This window comes from Heterocephalus glaber, unplaced genomic scaffold (genome assembly GCF_053883595.1).
Source record: "Heterocephalus glaber isolate CG9 unplaced genomic scaffold, H.glaber_assembly_v1.0 deba00000071, whole genome shotgun sequence".
Classification (NCBI taxonomy): domain Eukaryota; kingdom Metazoa; phylum Chordata; class Mammalia; order Rodentia; family Bathyergidae; genus Heterocephalus; species Heterocephalus glaber.
Genome location: NW_028258137.1, coordinates 294,058 through 308,538, shown reverse-complemented (window position 1 = coordinate 308,538; position 14,481 = coordinate 294,058). Strand labels below are relative to the sequence as shown.

At 60.4% G+C, this 14,481-nt stretch overlaps 1 protein-coding gene across 3 annotated transcripts; it reads left to right on the top strand.

Annotated features, from left to right (window-relative positions):
* The first annotated feature begins 4 nt into the window (after positions 1-4).
* On the top strand, positions 5-14,227 carry Dpep1 (dipeptidase 1). 3 transcript variants are annotated; one of them, XM_021256550.2, is made up of 13 exons: positions 5-222; positions 338-448; positions 3,469-3,671; positions 9,047-9,179; positions 12,084-12,216; positions 12,330-12,462; positions 12,543-12,693; positions 12,816-12,885; positions 13,095-13,271; positions 13,347-13,431; positions 13,500-13,575; positions 13,683-13,818; positions 13,896-14,227. In XM_021256550.2, the coding sequence occupies exons 4-13, from the start codon at positions 9,076-9,078 to the stop codon at positions 14,061-14,063; spliced, it is 1,233 nt and encodes a 410-aa protein (XP_021112209.1). In that variant the 5' UTR covers positions 5-222; positions 338-448; positions 3,469-3,671; positions 9,047-9,075; the 3' UTR covers positions 14,064-14,227. The 3 variants fall into 3 exon arrangements, with proteins under 3 accessions (XP_021112209.1, XP_004842692.3, XP_087064020.1); XM_004842635.4 differs by lacking the exons at positions 5-222; positions 338-448 and having other exon boundaries at positions 3,128-3,666; XM_087207894.1 differs by lacking the exons at positions 5-222; positions 338-448; positions 3,469-3,671 and adding an exon at positions 8,795-8,967.
* Positions 14,228-14,481: the final 254 nt, after the last annotated feature.

The following is a 14,481-nucleotide window of genomic DNA, read 5'->3' as shown; positions in this document are numbered from 1 at the left end:
GTCAGAGCTGCAAGTCCCCAGGATGCAGAGAGCCTGGCCTGACTCCGGAATACAGGTCACCCAGCCAGGGGCCATAGGAGGCTGCCAGGGATCAGCAAGGGGAGAGGAACACAAGCTGGAATCCCTGAGCTGCTCCGCACACAGGCGCACCCACACCCCGGCGCACCCACACCCCGTAACTGCACCCGCACCAAGGCCATTGCCTACCTGAGACAGACCCAGGTTAACCATCTGCGAGTCCCAGCCCCAGGCCCTGGACCACAGTGTGGGAGGGCAGGCGTGCGTGCCTGGGCCCTGCTGCCTTATGTGAGGCATTCACCCTGTCTCGGCCTCCTAGAGCACTGTGACAGCCTGGACTTGCTGCTAGAGGTGGCTCTTGGCAGCCAGAGGACTGGGGCTGGCCAGGCTCCCCAGCCTGGAGGACAGAAGCTAGCACCGACCTGCAGTGGTAAGTGGGGCACAGGGCCTGATCTGGGGTGCCGGGCTGGGAAGTACAGATCTGCTCTCTCCAACCTGTCAGAAAATCCCCACAAGTGGAACCCCAGTCACAGGCGCCTCCTGGGAGCCCTCAGGTGCAGGTGATGGGAGGAAGGGGTGCTGACCCCAGGAGAGAGGCGAGGGGCCGCTCGCTGCTGAGGCCATGTCTGGAGGATGGGACAGGCCAGAGGCCAGGGGAGTCTCAGGGCGCTGAGCTGGAGGATGCCTGTGGGAGGCCCTGGAGGAGGCCAGCTGGGTCCAAGCTGCCATCCTAGGGTTCGGGGGCCTTGACAGGATGAGAGGGGAGGCAGAGAAGTCACACGAGGGTCGGCTGGGTACAAGGGGTGGGGGTGGCTCCCAGGGACCTGGGGCCAGAGCTGACTCCTTGCGTGACACTGAGGGTGCAGCTTTGGTGTGCTGGGGAGTGGCCCTGGCTGCTGCCCTGGAGACCAGGGCTCTGCAGCTGGGAGAAAGTGCTGGGGTGTCTGGGAGCCACCAGGTCCTCGCAGGGACAAGGACTAAGGGGTGAAGGGGCTGGCGTGGGGCCCAGGTGCTGCAGTCCATGGGGAGCAGGAGGGAGCAGAGGGTGGCTCTGGCGCCCGGCAAGTCTGCACTCAGGAGCACTGCTCAGGCTCTGTGTTGGGTGCACAGTGTCGCTCTTGTTTGTGGCAGGCTGGACTGGGCAGGGCTCCGCCTCAGGAGACAACACCTGAGGCAGGAGGGAAGGACACCCGAGAGGTGTGGCTGGGGCTTCGTCCCTGTGGGAGGTGGGTTAGCTCCCGGAATCCCTCTGGCAATCATCTCCCCGAGCCAAGGACCCCGCCCCATGCCCAGTAGAGGGGACGCTGTCACGGAGACGACACAGGCATCTCCAGCAGCAACGTCACAGCTACGTGCAGGAGCACAGGGTCCATGTGTGTCTGAGGCTGGGACTGCTCACTCTGCTTTATGGAGAAGAAAGCTGGAGTCGCTGGTCTGGCAGGGGCCGGAGCCCCTTTGTTGAGGACATGAACCCCAAAGCTCAGCAGCCCTGCCGTGCTGTGGGCAGGGAGCTCGCTGGACATCGGGGACCTCAGCAGAGACTCCAGGGTGCTTGGGGATCAGCAGAGGGTGCTGTCTGGAGTCCCTGGGGCTGCACCAGCCCCACCGTGTGGTCAGGGCCCCTCCCAGCGTGGCAGCTGGGTATCTGGGGCTGTTCTAGGATCAGTGGGGGACTGAAGCCACGCAACGTCCTGCTGCCGTCTGCTATGCATCCAGCTGTTCCCCAGCTCCCACTGGAGTGGTATCGCGCCCGTGGTGGCATGTGGGTGAGTGGGTAGTGGCCTCAGGGCAGCCATCAGGGAAAGGCCACCTGCCCACCAAGAGCCAACCCCAGGCTGTCTGGCTTCCAGTGTTTGCTCCCCATGGCCATTTCCACCTCCCAGTTGCTCCCCTAACAGGGGTCCTGTACCAAGGGGCCAGGCCTCAGGACTCTGCTGTCCCGCCAGCCCCAGCTCACTCCCTGGAATCCCCATGGAGAGAAGGAAGGGGGACCTGTGTTATTCGAGGACATGATGACCCCAAAGACCATGCTGTGTGTGACACCCAGAACCAGCAGAAGAAGCAGCAATTCCAACAGAACCCTGCCGGGTGTGGTGGTACACACCTGTAATCCCAACACTCAGGAGGCTGAGGCAGAAGGGTTGCCAAGGTTGAACCTAGCCTGGCAACTTAATGATAACTAAGTGATAACTTAGTGATGGGGCCTCAAAATTTTAAAAAAAGTTTGGGGACGTAGCTCATTGGAAAGGCCCTGGCTTCAATCCCCAGTATCACAAAACAACAAGAACAAAACAGAACCCACAAGGTCAGCGTGAAGGGCTGTTGGCGGGCTGGGATTCCAGCACACTAATGGAGGAGCTGCTGATGGGGTGAGGACAGCCGTGGGGAGGTCTGTGGGGGCCACACAGGAGCTGCCCCCCCACAAGGCCCAGTACTCGGCTCAGACACAGGCAAGGCAGGCATCGCGGGACAAAGGGCTGCATCGGGGCTGGCTGTCGCAGGGCCCCGGCGGGCCGGCCAGGTCTGCAGTGTCTGGCCCTGGGCCCCAGAGCTTCAGTGTGAAGTGCAGGTGTGCAGCTGGTGAGGAGAGCTCTGAATGGAGCAAAGGCTCAGACAAACAGGAAGAGGAGGCTGGAGCCCACTCAGTACCCCCAAGAGAGCGAAAGAAAGCAGCTCTGCCTGCCCACCTCTCCGCTGTGGCTTCCCCGAACACAGCAGGATGCAAGGGAAAGGGCAGAGAGAGAGACGCTCATGGGAGGCCAGCCTTGAAGATCCCAGGAGAAACACAAAGTAAAAGTGCTGAGCAGTGTGGGCGCATCTTGCCAAGCACAGAGTATAAGCACAAGAAAGCCTGATGTGGCCGACAAAGTGCAGACAGGCTGGGCAGCATCGGGCGGGAGCGAGCAAGGCAGCAGAGGGAGGGACCGCGGGGCGAGTGGAGGGCGGGTGCAGGCCGGGCAGGGAGTGGAACTGATGAAGCAATGGACAGGCCTTTCCCTTGCCCCCGTGGGGTTTTTTCTGTAAGATGTTCTGTCCCAGGAATGTAACCATGTGGGCTTCCTGGTGTTCCTGCCTAATGTTCTGTAGGGCGGAGGATTTAGCTCAGTGTTGCCGCCGCCTGCCTGGCAAGCACAGGGTCCCAAGTTCGATCCCTGGTACCAAAAAAAACCAGTTCTGTGACCGAGCTCGAGGATGTACTTGCTCAATGTATCAAAAGTATTCTGTTCAAACAGTTACCTGTCAGTACCTGATGTTTCTACCTAAGTTTTTTCTGCTCTAAAGGTTCCTTTCAAATTCTGTATCTCACTGCAATTCCGCTCAGATTTCGGAGTGGGCAAACTTCTCTGAGCCAGCCGGCTGATACTGGAGTCTTCAGATTGCTGTAGCTGTCGCACTTGGCTGTAACAGTGAGCTTTTCCACTTTGCCACAACATTTTGTTGCCTGACCAGGAATCCAATCGTGCTGGCCCACTGAACCGCCAGTTTGGAGTCTGGCTGCTGGGAGCCCTCTCGGAAGAACAAGACAGCGTGTCTCTGCCCCGCTTGGCAGTTCCTCCTTCATCGAGTGAGGGTGATCTATGACTGTGCTTGCTTTTCCTAACCAAACTCAGGAGAAGAGGTGGACTAAAACCCCTTCAGGACTTCAGGGTAAGGTAAGGCCCCGGGGCCCAGTTCAGACCCAGTCAGGCCGGTCCCAGGGTCCAGGAGAGGCTGATCACCTCTCACTGTCTCAAGTCAGAGACCTCGGTTGGGGACCTCCCTATGGGTGGGCGCAGTGCTTTAACCTCTGCCTGGCTGTGAGCGTGTGAGTGAGCGTGCCTGGCGATGTCCTCAACAACTGATCGGGTCCTCACCTGTGGTTCCGTGGTGGCCTTGAGCAGCATAAGAGAAACTCATCTCCTGTAATGGGAGGGTGACTGGGTGGGGATTCCCCGTGCACCTTTGCCGAAATGCGCCTGAACTCCCTCGAGGGAAGCAGTCAGGAGGACACTGTGTGCTCTCCACTGGGAGGCACCCTGCCTTTGTCTGTTGTGGCACCGTTCAAGGGCACCACATACACCATGGGTAACAACCATAGGAAACCCTCTGACTTGGACTGCATGGTCAAGAATTTCAGGAAGGGATTCAGTGGAGAGTATGGAGTTAAACTAAAGCCTACAAGGTTGTGGACCCTCTGTGGTGAGTGCAGTCTGACTGACAAGCCAGGGCACCCCGACCAGTACCCCTGTATCGATTCTTGGCTAGACCCTACCACTCTGGACCTGATTCTACGTTAGTAGGAAGGGACAAGTCAGGTTTTGTAGCCCAAAGCTGTGGCCAACCCCGAAAAAACCCGATTCATCAGGGTCCACCAGAAGAGGATTCTCTGCCACCCACTGCCTCATCTCAAGCTGCTGCCTGCGTCTCCATGGCGGTTCCTGTTCTTCCTGAGAGCCCGCAGCCTTCAAACTCCCTACCACCAGCCCCCCTGCTAGCCCACCTTCCGACCCACTACCTGCTCAGACAGCCAGTCCACTTCTGCAACCCCAACAGGCCCACTTCCGTCTCCCGCCAGACCTCTTCTTCACCCATCATCCCAGCTCCAACCTCCAGTGCCTCCACCGCCCCACATGGCAATGAGACTGCTTCTCCTGAGACACCTCTCTTCAGGGGTCTACAGTCGGCTCAAGCCCCAGCTATCCAGCTGCTGGTCCGCGAGACCCAACCTCCACCCTGCATCCTGGACAGTGACGCTGTCCAGCCCGGGCCTGCCACCCTCTGCTACCAGCCCTTCACCACAACTGATCTGAACCGGGAATAACACACTCCGCCATACTCCGGGAAGCCCCAGGCCCTCACTGACCTCGTGGAGTCCGTCTTCCAGACCCACCTGCCCACCCAGGATGACTGCGGCCAGTTGCTCTACGGCCTGTTCAACACTGAAGAGAGGCGTAGAATCATCGCTGAGGCCAGAAAGCACCTCCAAGGCCTCCTCCCCATGGGCCAAGACCGAGCAGATTGGGCCAAGCAGATGGATGGTTCCCGAGACCGGGCCACAATGGGACTTTCACACTGCAGCGCGACCAGAGGCCCCGGAAAGATACCTCGGGGCCATCCTGCAAGGGGTCCACACTGCTGCCGAGAAGCCAACTAACATGTCCACGACGGCCTCTGTGCCACAGAAGCCAGACGAGTCCCCCGCTGAGTTCTACGAGGGACCCTGCGAGGCGTTCCCCATCCTCACTCTGTTCGATCCCAAGACTCCTGAAAATCAACACATAGTCAACACTGCTTTTGTAGCCCAATCCATTCCTCACATCTGGTGCAAACTCCAAAAGCTCGAGTTCACCAGCATGAACGCTACCCAGCTGCTTGAGGTCATCACAAAAGTCTTTGCTATCTGAGACCGAGAAGCCCAACGAGAGGCAGAAAAGAAAATAAAACAAAAGGTCTCACTCCTTGCAGATGTGCTCGGCAAACAGATCCTACTTACTGCCTGGGACCATCATGCAGGCTGGGGAAAACAACTACAGACCTCTCCTGCACCCGAACCAATGAGCCTATTGCAAAGAAATCGGACACTGGAAAAATGAATGCCCCAGTGAAAAGCAAAGCACACCAAGCCAAAAGCTTCTGACCTCACCGGCCCCAACCAGCAATCCAAGCCCTGGGGCTCAATCGGCAAGCTCCCTACTGTGCTGGTTCTCATCACCAGCAGGAGCCCAGATGCCTGGCCTGGTTGGACTTGCAGAGACTGAGTCAGATTAGGGAGCACCAGGCTCCCTCACTCTGGTCCTGTGGTTAAAACGACAGTTGGGGGCCAACGTATAACTTTTTCTTGATACAGAGGACTGGCCCTCGGCCTCGGTGCTCTGGTGGCAGCTGTGACTCTCACCAAGGAGGAAAACAAACTGACCTTGGGACAGAGCCTTGAGTAAAAGTCCCCACTCGGTTATGACTGATGAACAATCAAGGACATGAGTGGCTTTCAAATGCCAGAATGGCCCAATATCAGGGGCGACTCTGGAAATCCCAGGGTCAGCCTGCAACAGTGAGGACTTTAAACCCAGCCACCTCTCTGCCTGCTGAGGAGGGCCAGCCAGACCATGACGGTGAAGTTGCTGACAGCTGTTCTCCAGCTGACCTGACCTCACTGAGGAGCCAAAGACTCAACCAGATGCCACCCCATTCACTTAGGGCAGCAGCTTCATGCCTGATGGAGAGCGACTGGCAGGGTGTGTAGTCACTGCCACCGACCAGGTCATCGGGGCAGCCCCTTCCTAGAGGGGTCAGCACAGGGAGCAGAGCTCTGGGGCCTCATCTGAGCCCTCCGATGGGCTCGAGGAAAGATTGTCAACATTTATACTGACTCAAAGTACACCTTTGCCACTGTTCATGCTCACGGGGCAATATACAAAGAGAGAGGACTTCTAACAGCAGGGGAAAAGAGATTAAAAATAAAAGAGAGATGCACCAACTCCTAGAACCAATCTGGGAACCCAGAAAAGTGGCCATTGTACACTGCCAAGGGCACCAAAGAGAACAGAAGTTTACCACAAAAAGAAACCAGCTGGCTGACCACAAAGCTAAAGAAGCCGCCAAACAAACCAGACCCAATGTCCTCAAACCCTTGCAGGGTTTCAGAGATGGTCACATCGGATATCCAGAAACCAGGCCTACAGATGAACAACCTTTCACCACAACAGAACAGGCTCCATCCCTGCATGCTGGGAAACTGCAGGACTGAAAGGATGAAGAGGGGACCTGAGACTGGCCAGAGAGACCGCATGCTGGTGCTGTTCCCACCAACGGGGCCCCGGAGACAGACTGTGGAGCCTGGGCTCAGGGCATGTGGCTTTCGACTCGGAACGACACATCAGCAGAACTGAAGCTGGGTACGAGGGCAGAAGCTTCTCACACAGACGCTAAGGGCTCAGCAAATGAACCTACACCCACTGCCCTGGGTGTCACGAGGACTGGCTACAGCAGAACAGAGCTGCAAGGTGAAGGGGCAGAAGTGCAAAGTTCAGGAAGCTGCTGCTTCCCAACAGCCTCAGCCAGGAGGGCCGTGGAGAGGGCGGGAGCAGAAGCAGGCTGTGGAGTGGGGATGAGATTCGGGGATTGCGCGGCACCATCGTGTGTGGGGGGGTAGCAGCAGGAACTCTAGGACGAACCGCAGGACCCTTGAGAAGGAGCCCTCCTGGCCTCTGGGCCCTGTCTCACCTCAAAGGCACAGTGCAATCCGACATCCAGCGAGATGGAGATGCAGGCAGCATGGTGGTGCTTACACTGAAGCTGAGGAATGGGCCCGTTGGCCAGTGCACAGCGGGAGCCCAGCAGTGTGACGTGGAAGCCCAGAAGACACTCGCAGGGGTGTACTCCAGGCAAGCAGAGCTGGTGGTTCTGGGCCTTGGGGATGAAGCGGCTCAGATCCACACAGCCAGCCTGCCAGGCACCTGAGCTGGGCACTCATTCTCAGCCTCTGTGCTTGGTGTCCTGACTTGGCAGGCTCAGGTCAGGGCTGTGTGTTCACCTCACCGACAAAAGAACGGCCCGAGAATGAAGGAAAAATCAGACAACTCAAACAAAACTGAATCCGAACCTGGAAGGAAGCTCGAAGGCTAAGAGGCAGCTTGGCCTACCCTGGGAGGATGAGGGGTCCCAGACCCGGAGCCCACCGGTCCCTCCCACACCAGCCCAGGCAGGGCTGCAGCACCCCAAGAATCCAGCCGTGATGCCAGCATTTCTGGGGACATTGCCCCAGAAGCGACTGGGGACACTGAGACGCAGAACAGATAATCCAAGAGGAAGTAAAGCGCACAAGAAACAGTGAATCCAGGGAGATGTCTTGTTACATTGAAATGTACGTTAGGAATTGAGAGTTTTTGTTTGTTTGAGACAGGATCTCCCTGAATTGCCCAGGCCAGCAGTGAACGTGCCTGGCCTTGCAGTCCTCCTGCCTCAGCCTCCTGAGTAGCTGGGATTACAGATGTGCACTATTTCTCCTAGCACACGTTAAGGATTCTCTATTTTGAAAGGAAATAATGGGTTAAATATGACTGATAAAATATGAGGGAAATACACAGTAGTGATACAAAAAAGAACATTCCAACTGTGGGAGTTGGGGAAAAAATAACTTGAAAAATGTAGCAAAACCAACCAAGAGTGCAGACCAGGTCCTGGCTTGAATTATCCCAATTCCCAGACAAAGCTGTCTGACGAGGCGGGCAACTGTGTGCTCTTAAAAAACTTTAAGAACTCGGAGACCAAAAGGATGAGAACCAAGAGTGGAAATAAACAGGAAAGGACGCCGCAGGCCCACGTTGGTGAAGGAAAGTGGCCACCACCCCGCAAGGCAGCCTCAAAGCCTCAGATCCTGGGCCCGAGCCCAGAGACACTGCAGCTGGTGCCAGGGAAGGGAGGCTGTGCAGCCCGCGTGTGGGACACTGGGCCCTGGGAGGAGGATGTGCGGGGCTGCATGTGCCTCCAGGCCCTCGGCGCGGGCAGCCCTGAGCAGGCCCATAGATGCCTTCAGCACAGGCCCCATGTGGGGTGGAGGGAGCTGCAGGAGGCACAGCACCAGCCCACTCTGGCCCCAGTGGAAAGGGCAGCAAGGCCCAGAACCACAGGGAAAGCCAGGCTCAGAGGCCCAGGCAGGCACCCGGGCAGGAAACGCAGCTCCTGGTGGCTGCGCAAGCCTGGCCGGGACTCCCTTTGACCCCAGCCCCCATGACCCTGGACAGAGGCCGGCAGGCTGGGCCGGGCCACACCCAGGCCGGGCTGACACTCATCACGCCTGCCTCATGCTGCCTGCTCCCCAGGCTATTATGCCCTCCTGAGCCCCCGCCCAGCTATGGCCCTCGGAGCCTGGCAGGGACAGCCAGGCCTCAGGTGGCGACCATCTACCCTGCCCGGCCTGGGAAGGAATGCGCTGGTTACTCGTTAACATGAGGGCTGTAAACAGCGATGGTGCGACTGTCTGGACTAAAGGCCTCCTTCCTCCCCGAAGTGGAGCAGCTCTTCATGCCCCACATCCTCTGCCCCACAGGCCAGGCATCAAGCAGACTCGACCTTGTCATGTGGACCAGCTGGTGGCTCTGGGCCCTGGTGGCCACGTGTGCTGGGCAGACGTTCCGCGAGCAGGCAGAGACCATCATGCGAGCCATGCCTGTCATCGACGGGTGAGTGGTGTGGGACCGGAGGGCGCTCTGCCAGGACCAGGATGTGCTCTAGCCTTTTGCTGGTCACAGGTGTTCGGGGTCTTGCATGGCGACGTCTTCGCAGTGAGGTGTCTGTGGGGTGGGCGGGGAGTGGCGTGGCCAAGCCCAGGCTTGGGGCAGGGGATCCAGACCCCAGTCCCCACCCTCAGAACTTCGAGGCCAAGCTTGCTCCCTGACCACTCCAGGCGAGGGCGGCGTCCCACGTGCAGGTGGGCATCTCTCTGGCTCTGTCCCTTCTCTCGGGGTCTGCAGTGCCCACCTGACTCCCACCCCCTCCGGCTGCCCCAGGATGCTTAGCTGCTTCTCCCAGCCCCTACCTGCCCCAGCTGTCAGCTGCAACCCTTGTGGACGCACTCTGGACACCCAGCCATTGGCCCTTTTCTTCCTGCCTGCAGTGGGGACCCCAGCCCTCCCCGTTTGTACAACTATGGCCCTCGTACCCCACCTTAGCTGCTGGAAGTCAGGGCTCTGCGCACGCCAGACTCTGGGTGGGCAGGGGCACTGAGGGCACCCGTGTGCTGGGCACACAGGCGCCACTTAGCAGGTACCACTGGGCATTTTGGAGAAGAGCCCCTGTGAGCAATGCAGGGAGCGGTCACCTCTCCGCCTGGCTCCAGGGACCAGCAGCAGCCAGTCTGGGGCCAGTGGCTCCCCTTCCCCGTTATCCCTCCCCTCCCGGCCTCCTCCCACCTCGCCCCTGCCTGGCCCCTGCCTGGCCCCTGCCTGGCCCCAGCTTTGCCGCCTCCAGCTGGCCATGAGGGTCAGGCTCCTCCTCGGCCACTCCCTGGCCTCCCCAGATCCCCTCTGTGTGCAGAAGGGGACCTGTACACCAGCACCAGCAGAAGAGTCCCCCTTCAGGGCAGGGAGGCCGGGAGTGGCCCCTTCACTTCCAGGTGGACCTGGGGCACCTGGGCTCAGAGAGGGAGACCCGAGTCCAGGCACTGGGAGTTGTGCAGAGTGGATGAGTTGTAAGAGGGCCCAAAAAGAAACAGGAATGAGGAGGGATGTGGGGAGTTGGGATTGTCCAGCGGCAGAAAGCTAGGCAAGGCCGTGGGCTGGTCAGTCTGATCTCAGGTGAGATCCAAACAAGCAGCCCCAACAACACACAAGCCCTCTTATGCAAGGGACGCATGGCTGCTGTCTCTCGTGGTTTACCGTGGCTGCACCAGCTCCAGGCATCACGTTATTACACTAGTGAGCAGGCAGGAGGAAGGGACGAGGGGTATGCAAATAGCCACCTAGCAAGGAGAGTTTCTGGAACCGCAGGACAGAACTTAGTCACAAGTCCACGCCCAGCTACAGAGGGGCCAGGAAGTTTTTTATTCCAAGTGACCAGATGTCCTGCTAAACATGAGGGCTTATTACCAAGGAGAAGAAGAGAATGGTTAACATGGGCCATCAGCAGTGTCCTACGAGTGACCGGCCTCTCCTGCCCCGCTGGGGCCATCACGCAGCGGCACACAGAAGGGGGTGGGTCTGGCAGCTCAGAGTGGCCCTGCCAGTGGGCAGAGGCTTCACCCTGGCATTTGGTCCCCAGCAGGGAGGGCTGGGGGAGAAGGGGGAGAGAACAGTGTGGCTTCTCCCCCTCCCCAGGGCCCCACCTGTCCCCTCAGGCACAGGACTGAAGTTCCTTCCCAGAGCCCTCCCCAGCCCCACCTTGCAGATCAAAGAGGGGCCCTGGGTGAGGCACAATCACACCTTGGTGCTCCGCCCATCTGTTCCCCCATTCACCCCACCCACCCTTCCTTTGTCCTGAGTGCTTCCCGACAGTCTGCGAAGGGCAGGGGGCAGAGCCCGGCCCTCACCATGTAAATCCCACAGTTCCTGGAAGGTGACCCCTGTGGCAGGTTTCTTGGTGCCCAGAGGGGGCCCAGAACACCAGCTGAGATGGGGCTGAAGCCTGTGCCCCTTGGCAGAGGAGAGGCAGGGACTGTGCTGCCCAGGCAGGAACAAGCTTCCTGGAGGAGCCACGAGGTCCACCTGCGTCAGCCCCCAGTGGACCCTGGACAGGCATCAGCATGGACGGGCAGCCCTGACATAGTCACAGCTGACATCTGGAGGACAAGGCTGCCTGTGTGACTGCCACGCATGCCATGCTGTCTCATGCTCAGTGTGCGTAAGCACCTCGATGTCAGCCCGTGGAGGAAGCTGCTTGGTGACGTGTATCTCAGGACAGCTAGCCCCCCACATCAGTGCTACTGTTACCCTGTTCACCCCTCTGCACAAGGTGCCACGGAAGGGCAACGGAGGCACAGAGCAGAGGCAGCTGGAATCAGAGGGAGGCACAGATGGAGTGGCTGAGCCCAGGCACACAGCCCCCCAGCACCAGACAGTGCTGACAGTGTGTTGCCTGGGGCTCGGTGTCTTCAGCCTCCCTGTGTGCGCACTGCCAGCCTGAGCCTGCATTTCTAAGGAGCTCATGGTGACACCTGGCCTCTGCTCTGGGGGTCTGGGGCCTGCCGGGCAGCTGGAGGTAGCCCTCACGGAGCCCACGTGGCCACCAGGTCCTTTAGGGGCAGAGAAGGAGTCTCAGGAAGCTGGGTGCAGGGCTCTTCCCTTCGGATGAGTGGCAGCTCCGGGGTACTGCGCCCAGTACCGTGCCCAGCATCCCCAGCTCCTTTAAGGGTGGGGAGGGGCCCTGCAGGGGTCACTGTGAGCTCCGAATGCTGCGCCCATCCACATGGTCTGGCTGGCTTCCTCCAGCCCTGGTGACTGTGAGGGGAGCAGTGGCCCCCAGGAGGAAGTCCTGGCTGCCCTAGCTGGGGTTATAGGCCAGGGGTGGGGCACAGGGGGTGCTCCCAATGCGCAGGTGTGTCCGGTGGACAGGACAGCCTGCACCCCCACACTGGGTACCTGTGCTCCCAGGCACAACGACCTGCCCTGGCAGCTGCTGACCAAGTTCAACAACCAGCTGCAGGAGAAGAGGGCCAACCTGAGCACTCTGGCGGGCACGCACACCAACATCCCCAAGCTGAGGGCTGGCTTTGTGGGCGGCCAGGTAGTTCTGCCCCTTTGGGCGCCACCTATCCCCCAAGGCCCGAGACTGGAGCTCTGTCTGGGTCACAGGGTTACCCTAGGCCTGGCCCTCAGCTCCCCCCTCCCCTTCCCCAGTTCTGGTCTGCGTACGTGCCCTGTGACACCCAGGACAAAGACGCCGTGAAGAGGACGCTGGAGCAGATCGATGTCATCCACCGCATGTGCCAGGCGTACCCTGAGACCTTCATGTGTGTCACCAGCAGTGAAGGTGGGGCCCTGGCCGAGCTGGGCAGCGGTGACAGTGTGGCATGGTAGGGACCCTGGGTGCCATCCCCTCCTCCCCTGCAGGCATCGAGCAGGCCTTCCGGGAGGGTAAGGTGGCCAGCCTGGTGGGCGTGGAGGGCGGCCACTCCATCGACAGCAGCCTGGGCGTCCTGCGGGCGCTGTACCAGCTGGGGATGCGCTACCTGACCCTCACCCACAGCTGCAACACACCCTGGTAAGGTGCCTGCGCAGTGCTAGGCCGAGCTCGGGACCCGCACCCCCACACCTGCCCCGGGCACCTTCCTCATCGGGGTGAGTCCGCCCCTCCGTGCTCAATGTCCGCTCTTTGTTGTGCAGGGCTGACAACTGGCTGGTGGACACAGGGCACGACGAGGCTGAGAGCCAGGGGCTGTCAGAGTTTGGGAAGGTGAGGGGTCGGGGACCCCAGGAGGAAAGTGGGAACTGGCTCTCGCCTCTCAGACTTGGCTTCCTTACCAGCAAAGCAGGGCTGCTGTGCCCGCCCTGGGGGTGCTCACGGACCCACTGGTGTCCCATACCGGGCCCCGAGTGCCCCAGTGGCCACCTGCCCTGGCCCGGCTGTCCCACGGCTTGGCTCAGCCCTATCCCCGCCTGTAGAAAGTGGTGAGGGAGATGAACCGCCTGGGCATCATGATCGACCTGGCCCACACGTCAGTGGCCACCATGAGGGCCGCCCTGGAGCTGTCCTCAGCGCCCGTCATCTTCAGCCACTCATCTGCCTACCAGCTGTGCCCGCACAAGCGCAACGTGCCCAACGATGTGCTCCAGCTAGTGGTGAGGGCGGGCACGGGGGCTGCGGTGCTGCCTGTCGGTCCCGGCCAGTGCTCAGTGCCCCTTTCCCCCGGGCAGAAAGACACGGGCAGCCTGGTGATGGTGAACTTCTACACTGACTATGTGAGCTGCTCATCACAGGCCAAACTGACTGAGGTGGCCGGTAAGCAGGGGCAGCCAGGGGGTACGGGCTGGGCCTGGCCAGGGCCCTCACGAGCTGTGCCCCCCCAGACCACCTGGACCACATCAGGAAGGTGGCCGGGGCCCAAGCCGTGGGCTTCGGTGGGGACTATGACGGTGTGAGCAGGTAAGGGTGCGGCCAGTGGGTCCAGAGCCAGGGAGGGAAGGGCACCCGGGGACCTGGCCTCTGCTCTGGAGCAGCGGGGCCCACAGAGCCTTGCCTTGGCCCGCCAGGCTACCCGCAGGGCTGGAAGATGTCTCCAAGTACCCAGACCTCGTGGCCGAGCTGCTGCAGAGGGGCTGGACAGAGGAGGAGGTCAAGGGTGCACTGGCGAAAAACCTGCTGAGGGTCTTCAAGGCGGTGGAGAAGGTGAGGGGGGGCCGCCCACGCCCCGCCCTGCCCCTGGGCACCAGCTCACCCTCGGTCCACTGTCCACCCGTGCCCAGGTAAGCAACCTCACGGCCACCCCCGAGGAGGAGCCCATTGCTCTGAACAAGCTGAAGGGCTCCTGCAGGACGCAGTATGGTTACTCAGCGGCCCCCAGCCTCTCCCACAGCCCAGGCGCCCTCCTGGCCTCCCTGGCTCCCTTGCTCCTTGGCCTGCATCTTATGTGATGCCCAGATGCCAGCACCCACCAGGACTCAAGGAGTGCAGAGAGGGATCTGCCGGGCCAGGAGCCAAGACCCTGGGAGCCTGCACCCTGGTACAGCTGCAGCTCCCGAGGAGGGGCCTGGAGCCTGGACACACAGCAGAGCCCAATAAAGCCTTGGTCCCTTTCCTCCCGTGCTGTCATCAGCGTGTTGGCCCTGCGGGCAGGCTTAGGCAAGAGGGCCCTGGGGGACACTGGGCTGGGGACCAGGGGGCAGCCCAGGACCTCAACAAGGGGCGCTACACAGACACTGTGGAGGGACTCAGGAAACAGCCGCTCCAGTGGCTGTGCCCACACGCTCGGCGGCCTCATGTGGTGAGTGGGAGTGGGAGACTCCAGGCCCCAACCCCTCACACATGGAGCAGGTCCTTCAGACCCAGGGG

What these genes read in the sequence shown, in the direction of transcription:
- Dpep1 (XM_004842635.4), top strand. Translation starts at nt 3,597, where the DNA reads ATGACTGTGCTTGCTTTTCCTAACCAAACTCAGGAGAAGAGGTGGACT. An exon ending in GTGTGTCACCAGCAGTGAAG is followed by an intron (nt 12,463 to 12,542) that starts GTGGGGCCCTGG and finishes CCTCCCCTGCAG; the next exon opens with GCATCGAGCAGGCCTTCCGG. An exon ending in TCTTCAAGGCGGTGGAGAAG is followed by an intron (nt 13,819 to 13,895) that starts GTGAGGGGGGGC and finishes ACCCGTGCCCAG; the next exon opens with GTAAGCAACCTCACGGCCAC.